The sequence below is a fragment of the Lichenostomus cassidix genome, chromosome 5 (assembly GCF_008360975.1).
Source record: "Lichenostomus cassidix isolate B80296 chromosome 5, HeHo_3.0, whole genome shotgun sequence".
Lineage (NCBI taxonomy): Eukaryota > Metazoa > Chordata > Aves > Passeriformes > Meliphagidae > Lichenostomus > Lichenostomus cassidix.
The window spans coordinates 23,415,709-23,433,407 of record NC_139486.1 but is presented as its reverse complement, the minus strand read 5'-3'; the positions used below and the strand labels follow the sequence as shown (position 1 = coordinate 23,433,407).

General features: G+C 37.6%; 2 protein-coding genes across 3 annotated transcripts in view; one reads left to right on the top strand and one right to left on the bottom strand.

Moving 5' to 3' along the window:
* MIA2 (MIA SH3 domain ER export factor 2) overlaps positions 1-17,699 on the top strand; it is a 34,783-nt gene continuing 17,084 nt past the window's right edge. For both annotated transcript variants that reach the window (XM_085061819.1, XM_085061818.1), the window contains exons 1-13: positions 1-302; positions 1,793-1,926; positions 3,191-3,277; positions 3,596-4,733; positions 7,921-8,130; positions 8,281-8,381; positions 11,249-11,380; positions 13,650-13,671; positions 13,789-13,877; positions 14,278-14,346; positions 15,027-15,137; positions 15,443-15,514; positions 15,932-16,036. In XM_085061819.1, coding sequence (XP_084917945.1) covers positions 179-302; positions 1,793-1,926; positions 3,191-3,277; positions 3,596-4,733; positions 7,921-8,130; positions 8,281-8,381; positions 11,249-11,380; positions 13,650-13,671; positions 13,789-13,877; positions 14,278-14,346; positions 15,027-15,137; positions 15,443-15,514; positions 15,932-16,036 — 2,394 coding nt within the window. In that variant the 5' untranslated portion in view covers positions 1-178. The remainder of the gene's footprint in view (positions 303-1,792; positions 1,927-3,190; positions 3,278-3,595; positions 4,734-7,920; positions 8,131-8,280; positions 8,382-11,248; positions 11,381-13,649; positions 13,672-13,788; positions 13,878-14,277; positions 14,347-15,026; positions 15,138-15,442; positions 15,515-15,931; positions 16,037-17,699) is intronic.
* LOC146436165 (uncharacterized) lies at positions 6,723-10,653 on the bottom strand. The gene is made up of 3 exons (XM_085063757.1): positions 10,597-10,653; positions 9,634-10,342; positions 6,723-8,461 (listed from the first exon to the last, which is right to left on the bottom strand). Exons 1-3 carry the CDS (start codon positions 10,651-10,653, stop codon positions 8,430-8,432), a joined length of 798 nt encoding a protein of 265 aa, XP_084919883.1. The 3' UTR covers positions 6,723-8,429.

The following is a 17,699-nucleotide window of genomic DNA, read 5'->3' as shown; positions in this document are numbered from 1 at the left end:
CTGCAGATTGTTAGCAGGTTAGCATAGTGTAGTTCTGTTTAAGCAGATCAGAGAAGGAAAATAGGGTTGAAAGTTTACTTGTAATGTTTTGTTAGGCTAAGAAAAATGTAGAATATTTTTGCTAACTACACATCAATGCCGTTTCCACTGTTTCAGCACATTCTGGATTTAGTCTAAAATGTCTGGGATCTTGGATCAGAGAACTCTGTTGTTTCTGTTTTCTGTAATTTCGTTTTCAGCAAGTGTGCAGAGTACAAAGGTACTTTCGGAATGGAAGAAGTGTGGTGATCCGGAATGTGAGAGTAAGTAAAAATTTGTTTTCTTTCAAAGGGAGTCTGTGGTGTATATGCAGTTATTAGGATTCATAATGTCAAAATTAGCAATGAAACTGACCGAAAATAAGTAGCCATAGTAAATGTTTGTTGTTAACATACTAAGTTTATGAGCAATAGGCTTAAACTTTTAAAACAAAAAGAGAAAAAAAACCAACTTGCTGGATTATTGAGTAAGGATATATAGATCAAAGTTCAGTAAAACTACTTTTGAATAGCTAGTTTTTCTCAGGTGTCCCCAAAATGGGCACTATAAAACAGCTTTAAAATATTTTAAACTCATTCTTTACAGGTACAAAATAAACAAAATATAAATAAAATAAAAATGGTAGGTTATAAACTGAGAAACCTCTTTATCATGTATTTATTTGTAGCCCATTCATAGCTCATTCTGCAAAAACTCTGGGGTTTTTTCTACAGTAAGCAAACTGGTTTGGGATTTTTTTGTAATCCTTCTTTACAAAACACTCTGTTAATACATCCTCTTTACTTATTTTTTTCTTCTTTAACATGAAGTAAGTGCTGGTAGCTCTTAAAGAGTAAATAACTCTGCAGGAGGCAGAGCCACTAAATCTCAAGTGGGCAAATAATGTCCCATTTATTATCCACTAATTACCATTGTGAAACCTGTCATAACCATAGCTGAAGCTGTTTCTACGCTGTTTCCATTGGTTTGGAAGCCTTAAGTGTTGTGTTTTCAATGTGGATAGCTTCTCCTGAAGTGTAAGAGACCTTATATTTGCTCTGCTGATGGATTTCTATCTTCTTGTGGAGCCACACCAACTTCAGTGGGCTGTGGATGTTCAGAAAGGTCTATCTCTGTGGAACAGCATGTGAAATAGGCTCCAAACTGACCAGAGCACATCAATAGTGGTTTCTGTGGGGAGCCAGGGGTGGAGACAAAGAAAACTTAAAATAATTCAAACTGAATTGGAAACTGGTTTTAATAACATGTTGAAGGTTTATATTGCTTAAATTTACTTATTTTCATCCATAAGATAAATGTATTCAAAATAGAGGACAAAATCCCTGAAATAACTATTATATTTAACTTAGAATTTCTAAAATACAAACTTATAAATATGCCTGGGAAACACTTTTCAGCAGTTTAGATCTGACATTAGTAATTGAATTTACTAATTCTGTATACACATTCAAGCACTGAAACCTTGGCTAAACAAGTACTGGGAAACGTCCATATAGGACAAGGGCTTTTCCCCTTGATGTCTGCAGTACACAGGAAAGAAAACAAGATAGGGCTGCTTTTTGCATTAGTTGACTACCACTTGATATAAATAGATTAGTATCATAACAAAGGACATACATTAAGATGTTTGTTAATACATCAGTATTTGGTGATATCAGTGTATCAGAAGTGTATCAGACTTCTTCAGTAACCTGACTTCAGAGAAAAATGATGCTGTATTTGTTTGTTTCTTTCTTTCCACATGTTATTCCAGAGGCAATGAGCCGAGTTCAAGCCACTACTGACTACTTAGGGCCTGATTGCCGGTATCTTAACTTCAAAACAGGGGAGGAAATTATGGTATACTCCAAACTTTCAAGGGAAAATGAAAACCTGTGGGCAGGAAGTGTAAGTACTTCAATCTGAAAGCGTTTCCCCATAAATATTTTAGGTAGTATAATAATAGCATAACAACTGCAGTCTACTTGCTTCTAAGGATCTTCTATCTCTTTTGGAATATTAACCAGTCATGGATCAATAAAGTATTTGGGAGACGGGTCATTGTTGCTAACTTTATATGGAAAGAGAAAATAAAATCTTGGCAAAGATCACTCATGGAGAAACAAGATCAGCATACAAGTTTCCTGTTTCCTTCATCTTATCATTGGGCTGTAATGATTTCATCTGGTTCCCTTCAAAAAACTCAGGTCTATCAGGGCAGGTTCCTACCTGCAGGTCTGTGGGTCAGACATCCAGTATTGGGACCTGACTTCACAGTTCAGTGCTTAAGGAAAGCTCCCAGAGAAGTTATCAAGGATGTTTAATGACTTGGAACAAGTGTCAATGAATTTAGAAGGAATTTAAGAAGGAATGGATGCATTGATCCAAATCAAGTTTTACTGCTAGTAAAATGGTGTAAGTGCTTCAAAACTACAAGATATAAGTAAATTTGGGGGGAGAGTATTATTTGTAAATAATCTGTCACATTTATTGTTTAACAGTGAAATTCTGTCTTTTTTTTTTTTGTCCAAGATTATCTTTGCAGGTACCTCACTATTCCTTGCTTTCCAGGATGTACCACTCAATTAAAGGCTATGTGCAATGGTTTGATGTAAAGCCAGTGGTGGTTTCTTGGCCAGAGGGACTCAATTCTTTTGGGCACTATCATTAATTTATTTTCTGTAATGTTGCCATCTTCATTGTAATTTTCTCTTGAGCTGCAGCTGGCCTCATATCCAAATTTCATATCATACTTTTCTTGTAGCTTATTATGGGTCATTAGTTATTAAAGCATAACTTTTTTCCTATTCAAGACAATGGGAAATCTGCAGCCAATTTTAGTAGGAGCTGGCTGCAACCATCAGTGCACAGAGCAGTATCTTTAGCTGAAGAAGTTTTAAGGCTACTGCCTTGGTTCTGCACAAACACATATTCATTATAATAATACAGAAAAGAATAATATGGAGTGATATACTTTCCCTTGCTTTCTGAAATGGCAAATGGAACACTTCCATGCAGGAAAAATAAACCAACCTTTTGACAAAACAGAGTGAAGAAGATAGGGGGCAGTTCTATAATATTGTTCATCCATACTTTTCCAGCACATATGCAAGCACCTAACATATATATCACTGAAGTTTAAATGCTCTCATTAGTTTCATATTTTTTACAGAAAGGAAAGGATTTTGGATATTTCCCAAGAGATGCTGTGAAGGTTGAGGAAGTTTTAATTGGAGAAGAAGTTGAAGTGCTCACTAAGGTAAACCAACATCACCAGATTTTCTAATGTAGTGTACAACAACTGAAAATCTAATATCCAGTTAGAAATTCAACTGTCAATGGACACTTTATTTCAGATAATTCAAAACATGTTTTTATTATTGCTCCATTTGTGTGTTTATTGTCCTCTAAAATAATCTCTATATAATTAAAGATATAGAACCCTTAGGAATAATATAATTCATTACAGTTCTTTGTCTAAAGTTATAACAGAAACAATGACATATACTGCTGCGCTACACGGTGATATAGAAAATTACAAATTAAAACATTTTAAAAGTTTATATTATTCTTTTAGGAAACTGATTTCCTTTGTCTTCATGAAGATAAGTACACTTTTGAAAACGAAGATAACACATTACATGATCACAACAAAGAAAGTGTGTATTCATTGTCTGATGCAGAACAAAAGCTGCATGAAAATGAACTCTTAAACTATACAAGAAACTCCATACAAAATGAAGAAAGAACTGAATCAGTTTCTGAAAATTACTCAGAGGAATCTCACACTCAAGAGCCTGAAAACAAAAAGTCGGTTAGAAAAGATGATACTGATGAGCCACAAATACAAAACAGTCTCCCACTAGAACCTGTTCAAACTCAGTCTAGTTGGATTTCAGGATGGTTCACGACAGAAAGTGAAAATGATGAAGAGCCTTTAAAAGTCATTACTGAATCTTCAGAAGAAAATAAATACCAAGGCAGAAAAATAGAGGTAACAGCTGAAAATGACTTACAGGAGCCAAATGATAAGGAGGAACAAGAACCCCCAGCATCTGGTTGGTTTCAAGGTGGACTGACGAACTTTCTGTATTTTGGTGAAGGGAAGGAAGAGGTTGATTTGGCATCAGAAAAAAATGATCCGCAAATCCATGATGTTTCTGGTGTGCCTGAGCATTCTAATACTGAACAGGAAACAACAGTCACCAAGATATTGCCAGAAAAAGAAAAAAGTGAAAGCCAAGAATCTGGATTAAATTGGTTTAATTTGGGTTTAAGTGATGTTCTTAATTTTGGCCATGGTGACGAAGCTACAATTTCTACAGAGGACCAGAAAAGCAGAGAAACTAAGGATCAAGCAAATAAGAATGAGGAAGAGCAGAGTTTAGACCAGAAAGAATTGCATATGGACAAAGAACCAAAGGAAACAGTTAAGGTGGTGACAGATGAAGAAGAGAATTATGCACAAGAAACAACAGATTCAAACAGTAATAGGCTAAATCCTGAGGAGATACCAGAAAGTGTATATACTCTTAATGACACCAAAAATACCTCAAGTAGCACAGAATCATCTTGTGATATACTAACATGTGACAAAGAGAAGTCAACTGAACCTCACAGTTCAGAAGACGACTTGGTATCAGAAAGCCAACTCCTGAAAAACACTGAAGCTGAAAAGAAAAATCAGGAGTCAGAAAGCAGACATGGCCAATCAGGTTGGTATACAAATAGCTATAATAATTTTATTAATTATAATATGGAAAAACATGATAATCAACAGGGACATTAATCAATTGTGTTAGACCAGATTTCTTCTTCTCATAAACCAATTGTGATCCCTCAAACATAGAAAATACAGGAGAAAAGCCTGGCATATCTGAAGAACAGAGCCATTGCTTCTCCTTTAGTCATTCTGCAGACATACTGAAGTTTCAGAGCTCAACAGCCAAAAAAGGGCTGGGGAGTTATGGAGAAGAGTTATGGGGAATTACCAGGAACTGCAAACTGCATCTGGGCATCAGGAAGGCCTCGTGTCACAGTGAACTGAGTCTTAGTCTGGAAACTCCCAAGAAAGACAAACTAGTCAAAGGTTGTGATGCAGAAAAGGATTCGACATCCAAAAGCCATTTCAGAATCAACAGTTATATAAAAGATGAAATTCACAAATCATAGAATAAAAATGACCCAAGGGGTTTTTATGAAAACAACATCAAATACTTCAGTCAGGATATTTTTAATGATGAATATCATCTGAAATCTGGGGAGTCCCAACCCCAGGACCAACCTTTCTCTCCTCACCCCTCATCCAATGGCCTCAGTTTAACAAGTACTAAAACTTCCGAAGAAACTGGCCATTTCCATATGGGAGATATATGGAGTTTCAGAATGGAAGGTAAAAACTTCTAGCTGGGAAAAATTAAGTTTCCGTAATAAAAAAAGGCCTTGCTAAGCCTTGATTAAATACCACAGGGAAAAGAAACTGAAGACACTTCAAATCACATGGTTAAACATAACATATCAGGTAACAGCGATGCAAATAGCTCCAAAGAGAATGATCTTTCCCCATCAGCTGGCAGTGCAAAATAACAAACGGCAATGGAGAAACAAACCCCAAAATCTACCAAATGAATAGAAGATTGGACAACTCTTGATGCTCTTGCTTATAGCTTGGCAGAGAGAAGCAACAAACTGAACAAATTCCTATAAATGTGCAACATTGCCAGGAAGGTGAAGGAGAACTAACATGGGAAGATTCATGTTCCCAAGATGAGCTTCTGGAACCAGAGAATGGACAGTCTTAATCCAGATCTCAGAAACTAATATAAAAATCACCTGTGATATAGTAAAACAAAATATTAATCTGCAGCCTTAGATTTAGGCCCATCAATTCAAACTACTGTGACAGTAAAAGATACAAAAGCATAGCAAATGAATCTGAGTTTTGAAAGGCATCATCAAACACTACTTCAAAACACAAAATAACATCAGTCTTCAGCTGAATCCAAATCCAAAAAAGTATTTATAAAGAAAATTTATTGAGAATAAAAGCAACAGTCATGTGATACAAGTCTGACCAAGTGCAAACATTTACCCTGGGAGCCCTTTAAAATAGAAGACATTTTAAAAGAAAAAAAATAGACAGCTAGTGTCTCCTAAAGCCACCTAACTAGAAAGCCAGACTCCTATTAAAAAAACTGGATTAATTAAATCCTGGCAACCTGGGATTGCTCATAAACCTAACTGATAGAGTAGATGTTGAAAAGAAGATACTGTTGTAACTAAAAGGATGAGTAACACTGAACAAAAAATTGCTACTACTAAAACTAGTTTGGAGAAGAAAAGAAAAAAAAGAAAGATTCTGAAAATAAGAGTCAAAATCTAGAAATAAAAATAACAGCAATTATATTCTAACAAAAAGGGTTTCAGTAGTATTTTTACCAGACCATCAGGGCTCTCTGCAAATATGTTTAGTAAAACTAACAATTAGCCTGTCAAAAAAAGCCTAAGCATACATGTTTGGTCAAAAAACCCAAATGAAAATAGCAGTGATATTAGGGATAGTATACTTGAATACTGCACGGAAGAATGAGAAGGAGTTAAAAGGAAATAATCTGAACAATGTTCTCTAAATGTAGAGAAGGTGCAGAAAAAGAAGCAAAACCAGGCAAATATTGTATGATAAACAGATTTATCAAAGACATTAATTACATTTCAACAACTTTGAATTTTTAATTTAAATTAAAACAAGATGTTAAGCAACCCTTAGAGTATCTCTGTGATGGAAGCAAACTGCTGCAGCAGCATCAGCAATTTGAAAAGATTCATCATGAAATCACAGCTTACTCAACTAGAGATAATGCCATGTGGAGGGAACAGGTCATTGTGTCTGCACAAAAGGAGCACAATTTGGACACTGAGCAGGGAAAATATACAAAAAAAAGGAATGTTCTTCTAGAGCTGCCAGAGCTTTTGTCTGCTGTAACAATTAAGTGTGCTGCCCAAACTGCAGCTAAAGTTACTAGACTAATGTTCCACTAACAGAGATTTAGCAAGAACAAAATATCCTTTGTTTGCAGAAAAAAAATACAAGAAATACAACACTGTCTCCTTCTGGTGATTTAAAATGAAGAGGTAGTGAGCCTAACTCATACCAATTAATGACTGATTTATGATATTTTGAGGATCTGATGATAATACAAGTTGAGTTAATCAAATGGTAACAATTTAGGAACAAATTACTTGTCTTGGATTTTGACTACTGGACTACTTGTGATGTGTATCTTTGGCCAGTACTGTCTTGAAGCATATAATTAACTTAAACAATTTGTAAATGTTTTTCTTTGTGGATAAGCACGGAATGGGGTTTTTTTTAAGCACTATTTTATTGGCTTTAGACAATTTAATCCAAGTCACTAAAACTGGGGCAGTGAGGTGCCTTCAGTCATACTTCTGCATGAACATGCCTGTGGTTTCTCGTATTTCGCAGTGAAGCTTGATATCTTGTGGGAATTTGTTAATCTTCAATCCTACATGGCATAACTGTTCTCCTTCTAAAGCTTATCCCCCTTGTATTTGGATATAAGAGAGCTACTAATCCTGACCAGGGAATCCATAGGCTAACTATTAAAACCAAGCATATCTTTTCCTGAACATTGATTTTTAACTACTTTACAGTGACACGAGTTTTGCTTAAAGCTCTATCCTTCCCATTCTGAGATCATTATTTGTATATGTTTCCTAAATCATAAATCTGTAGCACATTAATGTGGTACTCTAGTGTTTGGCTTCAAGACGAGGAAAATAAAAATAAAAAAATTAAAATGTCTGTAGAGGTTAATATCTTATAGGAGTAAGCTGAATCCTCTGAAAATAACCATGATTTCCCTTCACAATTATTTGCAGGAGTAGGCAGAAGAAAGCTACTAGAAGAAACACCAGAGAAAGAACATGAAATGAATGTAGCTGTAGACAGTGAATATGACAGTGACCAAGATTCAAAAGCAACAGCCATTGCTTCAGTGACTTCTGAAATAAAAATGGACAGTTCAGTAGCTGAATATGATGTCAAAACGCCTTTCTCTGATGCCATCCAGAATTATGTTCCAAGTAATGGTAAGTTTCTTAATTTTAAGGAAAATAAACTTGCAATATTTAAAAAACAAAACAACAACAAAACCCCAACCAAACAAAACCAGTTGGAATTTTATTAAATTGACAACAGTAACACAAAACCTGTTGTTTTTTTCCATATGATCAAACCAGAAGAAGGCTGGATATATCAGATGCTTATGTGCTTGAATGATCTTGAGATCAGAGAAACAATAAAATCTGCATTGTCAGCAGTGATGAGTATCATCAAAACGGTAAGAATTCTTTGTATCATATAACATTGACATCAGTGCAAATTTAAGTCAGCTAAAAGTTATGTTCCGCAATGACACACCTGAAAAAAAAAGACAAAGTCCTTTTAAATAAACCCTCTGTGGCTCCCTTGCTTCCAGGGTTATTCGATGCCAAATGAGACAGAGAGAACAAGAAAATGTCAGGTCAGCTGCTCATCATCTGCCTCTTTGCAGTGCACAATCTGATTAACTTAGGGTGTGAGGATTTGGGGTTTTGTTTTGTGGGGTTTTTTTAACAGCCTGGAAACACCTGATTGGTGTTTCTAAATTTTTGTTTGGTTTCTTTTGTGGTTTTTGTTTGTTTTGGGTTTTTGTTTTTGTTTTTTTTAAATGAAACTAATAGCTCCCTCTAGTTCCCAGAACAGTACTCATTAAATTTGCTTGGACTTCAAAAACTTGGGTTATGATGAGTAAAATAACCAGAATACTTAATTTGCTTTTAAAGAGTGTTTTCAAAGCCTCGATTCACCAATCTTCCCCTAGTTCATAACTGCATTAAAAATACTTTTCTAAGCAAATATATAAAGTACCAAATGGGTTTATGATTGCTACGGGGATGCCTGAAGTATCAAAATGTAGTGCAGAGTGAAGGTGAACCTTAAAGGGCATAACTGCACAAGAAACAATGCTGCCAGAGCAATGTGAGAAAGGTAGATGTTGTTGCACTGTCTCCTCTAAACGAAGGAGGAGTAGCAGGTAAAGTGCCATATGGTAAACTTCACTTCGGTGCTTTGGTTGAACTTTGTTTAGATTGCGTAATTGAAGTTTAAGAACCACATAAATTTGATCCTGCTTTCTAGTGTATGTATATAGAATATGGTTAAATTGTAGTTTAGGATGATGAAAACTGAAAGGCTTTGTTCCTCGTGACCCAGGCTGAATTGCAACTGGTAATTCACTGCCACAGCCAAACCTATACTGCTTGACAGAGCGAAAAAAGACACTCCCACCTTCGACCTATCCTGCTCCCTTAGGTGCTTTCCAGGCACCTTGCATTGCGAAAGTTATTAGCACAAGTACAGAGGGGGAAAAAAAGTAATTAAAAAAAATCCCAACCCCCAAAAAATTAATTTTAGTGAATGAGACGAAGAAGAATCCATTACTCTGTGGCATAGCACCTTCCCTTCCATGCGGTCAGCAGCCCGGCAGGACCATTTTTAGCACAGGCACGGGCCGAGCCGCGGCCCGCCCAGCGCTGCGCACCGGGACCCACCTGCGGCCCTCCCCGCCCCGCCGCCCCGCCGGGACACGAGAGGCGGGCGTCCCGCCGGCAGCCGGGCCTTGCCCGGGGAGCCCTGTTTGCGTGCCGCCCGGGCGCTCATGGAGGCGGCCGGCGCCGCACGGGAGGTCAGTGTCTCCGAGCGTAACTCTGGGCAGGAACAGGAGCGGGTTCCGAGCGGCCACGTCGGTGCCGGAGCACGGCGGCGGGACGGCGGGCGCACGCCGAGAGGAGCTGCCGGTGCTTCCCGCCCGCGGTCCCCCTGCCCGGGGGAGGGTGTGCCGAGAGAGGCCGGGAGCCGCCGGGGAGCGCCGCCGGGCGCGGAGAGCCGGGCCGGTCGGGCCAGCCGGGCCGCGGCGGCTCCCACCTGTGCCGCTCCCCCCCGCTGTCCGCGGCGGCAGTGGTTCCGCCCGGCCCCCGGCGGCAGTGGTACGGGCCGGTCGTCAGGCGGCGGGCCGGAAGGAAGGGGCGCGCTGCCCGCGGGAAGATGGCGGCGGGCGGGCGCGGGGGGCTCGGGGCTGGCGCTGGGGCTGGTGCCGGTGTCGGTGCCGGTGTCGGTGCGGGCACGGCCGGGCTGTGGCCGGGGCTGCGGGACAGCGCCCGGCAGTACTGCGGGCTGGCCTGGGAAGGGCTGCGCTGGGTAAGTGAGTGAGTGAGTGAGGCACTGACGGCGGGGGGCTTGGGCAGCGCTGCTGCCGAGGGGCTCGGGCAGGGGAAAAATCGAAATTAACGCTTTACAGCACAGTAACGTGTTCTTAAGCACGGGTCACAGGTAGTAAATTTGAGCTACATTGAGCGTGTCGTATCTTTGAGCAAATAGACAGATCCATTTACAAATGAAATCTGAGTGTGTCTAAGTGTTTAAAATGTGTTAAATCACTGGTGTGTGCAGTATGTTATTCTAGCATGAGGCTGGCTGAACAGGTTTTTCTACCACAAAAATCATGAAATACTTACTAGTATTGATTGTTCCAGCAGTGAAATGTGTAGCCAGCTCAAAGGAGAATTTTCCATAGTAGATTCTCGGTACTCACAGGGGCCTGCAAAAAGGTTGGAGAGGCACTTTTTACAAGGGCAGGTAGTGATAGGATAAGGGGGAGTGGCTTTGAACTGGAAGAGGATAAGTGTAGATTAGATAAGAGAATGAAGTTCTGTACTGTGGGAGTGATGAGGCGCTGGAGCAAGTTGCCCAGAGGAGCTGTGGATGCCCCATCCCTGGAAGCGTTCAGGGGCTGGCTGGACGGGGCTTTGAGGAAGTAGGTCTAGTGGAAGGTGTTCCTGGGATTGAAACTAGATGGTCTTGTGGGTCCTTTTCAACCCAAATCATTCTATGATTCTGTTATATTTGGGAGGCTCAGAAGGAAAAGTTTTCAGAATTTTATCTGTCGATCTTTGTATCTTGTTGGAACTTTTTTCTTCTTTATTTTTTTTAACTTGGTAAATCTACAATTTAAAAATCAAATGCTTCTGTTAAGCATTTTCACAGAGTTTTGGGAAAAAAATAGATGTACAAACCTTGGAAGTAAATTATGTCAACATGTAATGTCTGTTTCTGTTGAAAATATTAACCTCTTTTCCTTTAGCTGAAGCTTTTTACTTTGCTTTTCAGGCTGTGGCTTCACTGCCTGAAGAAATGAGACCTGGCCCTGATCTGTATGGTTTCCCGTGGGAAATAGTGATTTGTGCTGGCATTGTTGGAGCCTTGACAATTCTCTTGTTCCTGTACAGAAGTTATCAATCAGTAAGTGTTGTGGTTTAACCCCAGACAGCAACTAAGCACCACACAGCCATTCTCTCACTCCCCCTGTCGTGTTGGAATGAGGGAGAGAATCAGAGGACGAAAACTTAGAAAACATAAAGATAAACATAAACATAAAGACAGTTTAATAGGGAAAGCAAAAGCTGTGCATGCAACAAAGCAAAACAAGGAATTGATTCAGTGCTTCCCATGGGCAGACAGGTGTGTATCCATCTCCAGGAAAGCAGGGCTCCGTCACATGTAGCAGTTACTCAGGAAGACAAACTGCATCACTCCAAACACACCCCATTCCTCCTCCTTCCCCTCAGCTTTATGTGCTGAGTATGCTGTCATGTGGTGTGGGTTATCCCTCTGGTCAGTTGAGGTCAGCTGTCTTCTGTCCCCTCCGAGCTTCTTGTGAACCTGCAGCCTCCTTGCGGGTGAGGTGGGGTGAGAAGCAGAAAAGGCCTTGACTCTGTGTGAGCACTGCTCAGCAATAACTGAAACATCCATGTATTATTAGTGCTTTTCAGCACAAATCCAAAATATAGCCCCATACCAGCTACCATGAAGAAAATTACCCAGCCCAGGAAGTGTTCTAGTTACGTGCAGATAAACAGAGTGTGTTAATAGTTTGCATTGAAGTTGTTCTCTTTCCTGTTCAAGATACTTAATGCTTCAGGGTTTTAAATCTATTGTGATTGAATTTAGAACCCCTCTGAAAGAGAAACTGAGAAGTCTGTTTTGTCAAGATAACAAGTGTTTGAACATGTAGTGAGTGACTGTTGTAAGAGGAAATGCAGTGAAACTTGCTGTAGTAAGGCTTCCTTTTCTTAATTCTACACCAGACTTTCAAAGTCAGCACTGAAATTATTTTCACAGGGTACAGATGTCTTCCCTGGGGTGTATGTATTGCTGTGTGTATTGATATCTCTGTCACTACCCTGGCCATAGCCAGAGCAGCTCTTTCAGGTCTTTCAAGGTAATTGTAAGTAAAAGCAATCCACATGGTTTCCTGTCAAGGGAGGCATTTTAAAACTGTTTGGACAGCAAACAGTTGATTCTGTTTATTGCAACACTGGCACACTGAACCAATTTAACTGCCTGCTCTTTGTGAGCACTGATCTGATGACTTTGAGAATTGCAGTACTGAAACCTTTTAATGCACTAATCAGATTGTGTTTTTGAGGTAATGCCTGTCTTCTATTGCAAGTAAAGATCTAAGTAATAAAAGTTGCCTATGGTACTTTCCCTGCTTAGGAAATGGGGTCAGCATCTGTAATTCAGTATTCTATATTTCTTTCTGTTTTTTATTCTATGTTTATATCTAGTATTCTATATTTCTTTCTGTTTTTCACAGTCTCGTACAGACAATGTGATTTTGGTACTAGATGTAATGATACTCATATTTGAAGATTGGTTGCATAGCTGTTTAGTTTTTCAGATACGAGCAACTGCATTTTTAGGGATTTAACATCAACTAACATTGTCTGTAAGAGGAGCGATGTTTGTGTAATTAATGTAACTATAATTTGGTCATACCTTTTGTGCTCTAGTGGCATCTTTCTAGGTGATGCAAAAGGCATTTCAACTGAAATCACAGAAGCTGCAGCTCTGGTATTGTTTTCTTCTTGCACATGTCACTTAAGGCGTTAGATATTACAGGAGCTGTTGATAGCTTTTTCAGTCATCCGTCCTTGAAGAATTGATGGTTACTTAAAAGTAATGGAGTTTAGTTTTGGGGATGATAGGATGAAAGTATACTTATGGCTTTCTTACCCTTTTTTTGTTATTTGTACTCCTTGGCTTTAAATGAGGAGGAAATAGGGAAGATCTGAGGGACCCATTGTTACATTAGGCACATGACCCAGGCCCAGCCTTGAGAGAAATGCTGTGTTGTAAGAGTCTTGTGGGTTCAGCCAAGTTCTGCATCTCTTGTACAAGCAATTTGTGACAGAATTGGTCCTGCAGTTTGTTAGATTTTGATTCTGGGGCACTAGACCCCACATGGCATCTGCTCACTTGGAAAATTAATCTTCTTTCCCCTCTTTTTTTCTGATAAGAATGGGAGAAGAACAGGGCAAACACACATGGAGGGGCTAAGAGCAGAGGATCTGATTGCCTATTTTTAATAGTAGCCTGTATTTATATTCCTTCTTTAAGTTCCATGGTTCAACTTGGCAGGGAATCACAGCTTAAAAGATTTATTTTCAGATACTATGCAAGAGTAATTGATCAGGCATTTTCATTATTTATTCTCTTTTTTTTTTAGGTTAGAAGTCGACTTTATGTAGGTAAGCTTATTTTTGATATTTTGTTTTCCATATTTCTTTGGAGTATGACTTTACTCTTTCATTTTTCATGTTGAATTATTTGGATGATGCAACACTTGCTTGTCTTTCTCTTCTTAGGAAGGGAAAAACAGTTTGCCAATAAAATTGCTGAACTAGTTGAAGAAAAATGCAAAATTCTTGAAAAACTCAGCCTCTGCAAGAAAGAGGTAATGGTGCTCAGTTATTACTTTCAGATGTGTCATAGAACTGATTCAATCAAGTGAAGTTTCAACTTCTTTGGAAGTAAGAGAAGCCCTCTTTTAAAGCTTTTAAAGGGATTCTTCAAATGCTTTTTTCTGTCAGTGCCTTTAAGAGCAATTAAGGTGTTAGCAAGTTCTGCCTTTAACTCTTAAAACAATGTATTTCACTGGAAGAAATTTCAAAATGTCTTTCTTTGGTTTATGTCACTGAGATAATCTAGTAGGGCTATAGCTTTCCCAGTTTCCAGCAAGGTGCATTTGTGAATATTTAGGTGATGTCTATGTTTCAGACTAAAGTGTTGCAAATTAATGCTAGTATTTAATCAATTGATTACACATATTTTGACACAAAGTAATTCCTTTTCAGTTTGAAGATTTACAGCTGTCTCTGAAGGATGGTAACATGAAAGAATCAACAGACACATCTTTTTTTGAGGTAAAAAGATAAATGGAAATTGCTATTTCTACAATATAAGGCAGTATTTTAGAAAAATGTGGCCCATGTGAAGAAACACTCAAACAAACTAAATAGCAGCAACCAAACTTAGACAAACCCAAAAAACCCCAACTCAGTTGTTTTAATTGGGTTACTGAAAATGACATAAAATCAGACAGTTTAAATTAAAAGTAGTCTTTTTTAACAATTGCATTATGAATGAGTGATACTAGAACAAATGGCATATTGGACAATATTTAATTTTAAAAAGTAAATTGTTCCCATTTCTAGGAGAGAGGGTAGTGCATGAAGTATTTTTTTCTCACGTTTGATATAATTAAAATACTATTTATAGGCTACAGGTGTACAATTGTAAAGAAAAATTACCCCCACATTGTTTATATCCTCCAAACTGAGAATATGTTTGTGAAAGGGTTCTGGATACATGAATCAAATACCTAATAGGTTTTACAAAATTAATGTGAAAAAAAAAGGCAAATAGATTTATTTCGTTCTCCATCTCAGGTCCTATAGAGCTAATTCTTACAGCTTTTGTTAGCATGCAAGAGTCTCTAGAGTATTTGAGTTGAACATAGTTTGCCGTCATATTTTAAATATACTTGTCTTCATATGCAATTAATATAAAATGTTTTATTAACTCCCAAATCAACTTGATTTAGGAAATGCATGAAAAACTGAACAATTCAAACTTGGAACTCAACCAGGAAATTGACAAACTAGAAAAAGAACTCGAGGAAGAAAAATCTAAGCAGTCGGAAAATGATAGCTTGGTAAGAATAAATGGAATTCTGTATTTGTTTCTATTCATATTAAAAAAGTCTCACTGAAAAAAATCTCTGTGGAGAAGACAAACTACTTTGTTTGTGTGTTTTGAAACAAAAACTACATTTTCCATTTTGTCTTCCCTGTAAAATTAGAAAAATTATAAAGGAAAATACTCAAAAGAAGAGAAACTGGTTTTACTGATTCAGCAGTAGAGCTTTCTCAGTTTGAAAATTGAACTAATTTTATTAATTACCTAGACATTTTCAGTCAAATATGTGAAAGAAGCTATATGACAACTAATAATTTTCAGGTGGCTGAAATTCAAGAGAAAGTGGAGTCTTTAGAGAATGAAGAAAAATCTATCCACTCACAAATTGATGAGGTATGTCTAATCTTTATAGTTTCTGTTTTCAAATCTTTGCAATTCCTCTATTCCCCATGTAGTTACAGTTTTAATGTTTTTTCTGTTAAGGGTGCAAAGATCATATGCTGTGTAAACCAAAAGATTTTGTAAGGCTTAGTACTGTTGTGTGACTTGATTGAGCAACTTTTAATTTCATACAGTGATTGACATTTATTGAGAAGTAGTTACCTTGTCTTTTCTTCACCTTCTTACTCCACAATGATACGTAGTATTGCAAAACTACAGTCAGCAAGAACTATTGAAATTGTAGAGAAAATATGAGAATATGTATATAGCACAGCCAGAAAACTGAAGACAAGTCCAGTAATACCGTCATGACCCCACTTACATCTAAACCAATACTGTTCAAAAAACACACTTTCTTATTTTGCTTAGGCTAAGTCCACCCTAAAGGTGTATCAGATTAATACTGAGAGACTCAAGACATCTGTTCAAGATGCAGTAGATGAAAACAGCCATCTCCAGGAAAGTGAGAAACAGGTAGGTTCTTCCTAGTTATCCTTAGGAATACCGTGTTTTCCTATGGTACTAATAAATATGATTTCTCCAAAGAGCTCATCATCAACTTCTTATTTGTTTTAGTAAATGGAATGAGGAAGAGAACATAGTTTTAAAACTATTTTATGTTGGAGCAACTTTGTCTAAATTATCCTGTTCTAAAAGAAATACAGTAGTTTTGTAGGAAATCATGCACAGAGTTCAGTGGAAGGAGAGCATGTGGTAATGTAAGCCTAATAAGAACTTTGCTGAGACCTGGAGGAAAGCAGAAATCTCTGAACAAGTCCACAGCTAGGATTGTCTACAGAAGCAGAGAGAAAATTCTTTTACTTGATTTAGAAAACAAAAGAAATTGAGAAATTGCAGAGTATTCAAAAAGCGGGTAAAAAACATACTCCAATACCACTGTAGATGTATTAATTGAGTATTACAGAGGACCAGAAAAGACTTTTACTTCCTAAATCTTAGTTGTCTATTTTCCTCAGTGTTGTAGCCATATCACAGAGAACATTGATTATTTTAAAATGTTCAGCATGTGCAATAGGCAGCTTGACAGTGAAGCTTTTTTTTTTTTTTAAACAAATAGATATTTTCTGTGAACATTTAATGCTCTGTGTAATGTTTTGGGAGTTTGCGGTGGTTTGTTTTGATTTTTCTTCAGAAACATTATAAGCGTGTATTGCTTTAGCTCATTGCAAACCCTTGCTGGTTTTCTTTATTGTAATTCAGTAGGTGTATAAATTAATGTAAATCTGTTTTCTCTTTGGCTTCATGAAGAAGGAATCTCTTAAAAGTTTAGCTTCCTTTTGATGATGACAATGATAAAAATAGTTGTCTGTATACATCTTCTAATCCCTAATATGTTATTAGCATGATGCTGCAAATTCTTACATTTACTGCTTGGAAAGTGCAATTGTTTGCCAAGGGGCAATGTGTGCTAATCCAATTCTAGTTGCATATCTTATGTTCTATGCCCTCTAGTTTATCTTTGGTAAGTAGTGTTCAGGCTTGCTTGTCTATTTGCATGGCAGTTCCCTTGTTTAATTACTGTTTTCTGGTTTTATTTTTAGTATAATTTTCTGTTACGTTCTCAGTGCTCAACCTAATTATTCTGTTCTGTACATTCACTGCTTTTAAATTGATTGCCTGTTGTGCAAATTTAAGCAATATTTTTTGACAGACTCCTAAGACCATTTGTTTGTACTTTACCCCATGTTGTTGTAGCTTATATTTTGCCTTAAGAGAAATTTGCATCAGTTCAATCTTGTTCTCACAATGTAATTAGTTAATGTGTTGCAGTGGTTATTTTTAATAGGCTGGTGATTAAGTGTTCTAATCCCTTTGCTCCTGTAAAGTATTTTTGTGAAAATTAGATTTTTCTAGGGAATACCTGTAAGATGTAACCTTGGAACCTACCTTTCTTTTTAGTTAAGCACAGTTAATTGCAAAGGTACATACTAGTAGGTATTGATTACATACAGCTGTGACTTTCATTAATGGGAAAGCTTTTTTAAAATAAAAATTTAAAATTACTTTAAGAGGTGTGGAGAAGAATAGGAGAAATAATAAAAGTTTTGCAAGTCACTTGAATATAAATAACTGTCTAAAAGTTTCTTGTTTTCCCTTACTTCACTGAGCACTTCTT

Bases quoted from the DNA above. Each gene is read 5' to 3' on its own strand.
- LOC146436165 (XM_085063757.1), bottom strand. From the start codon at position 10,653: ATGGAAAATTCTCCTTTGAGCTGGCTACACATTTCACTGCTGGAACAA. The intron at 10,343-10,596 runs GTAAGTATTTCA...CCCCTGCCCGAG, and splicing joins TGCTGGAACAATCAATACTA to CCCCTCGGCAGCAGCGCTGC. The intron at 8,462-9,633 runs GTGGGTCCCGGT...TTTTTTTTTCAG, and splicing joins CGGGGCGGGGAGGGCCGCAG to GTGTGTCATTGCGGAACATA.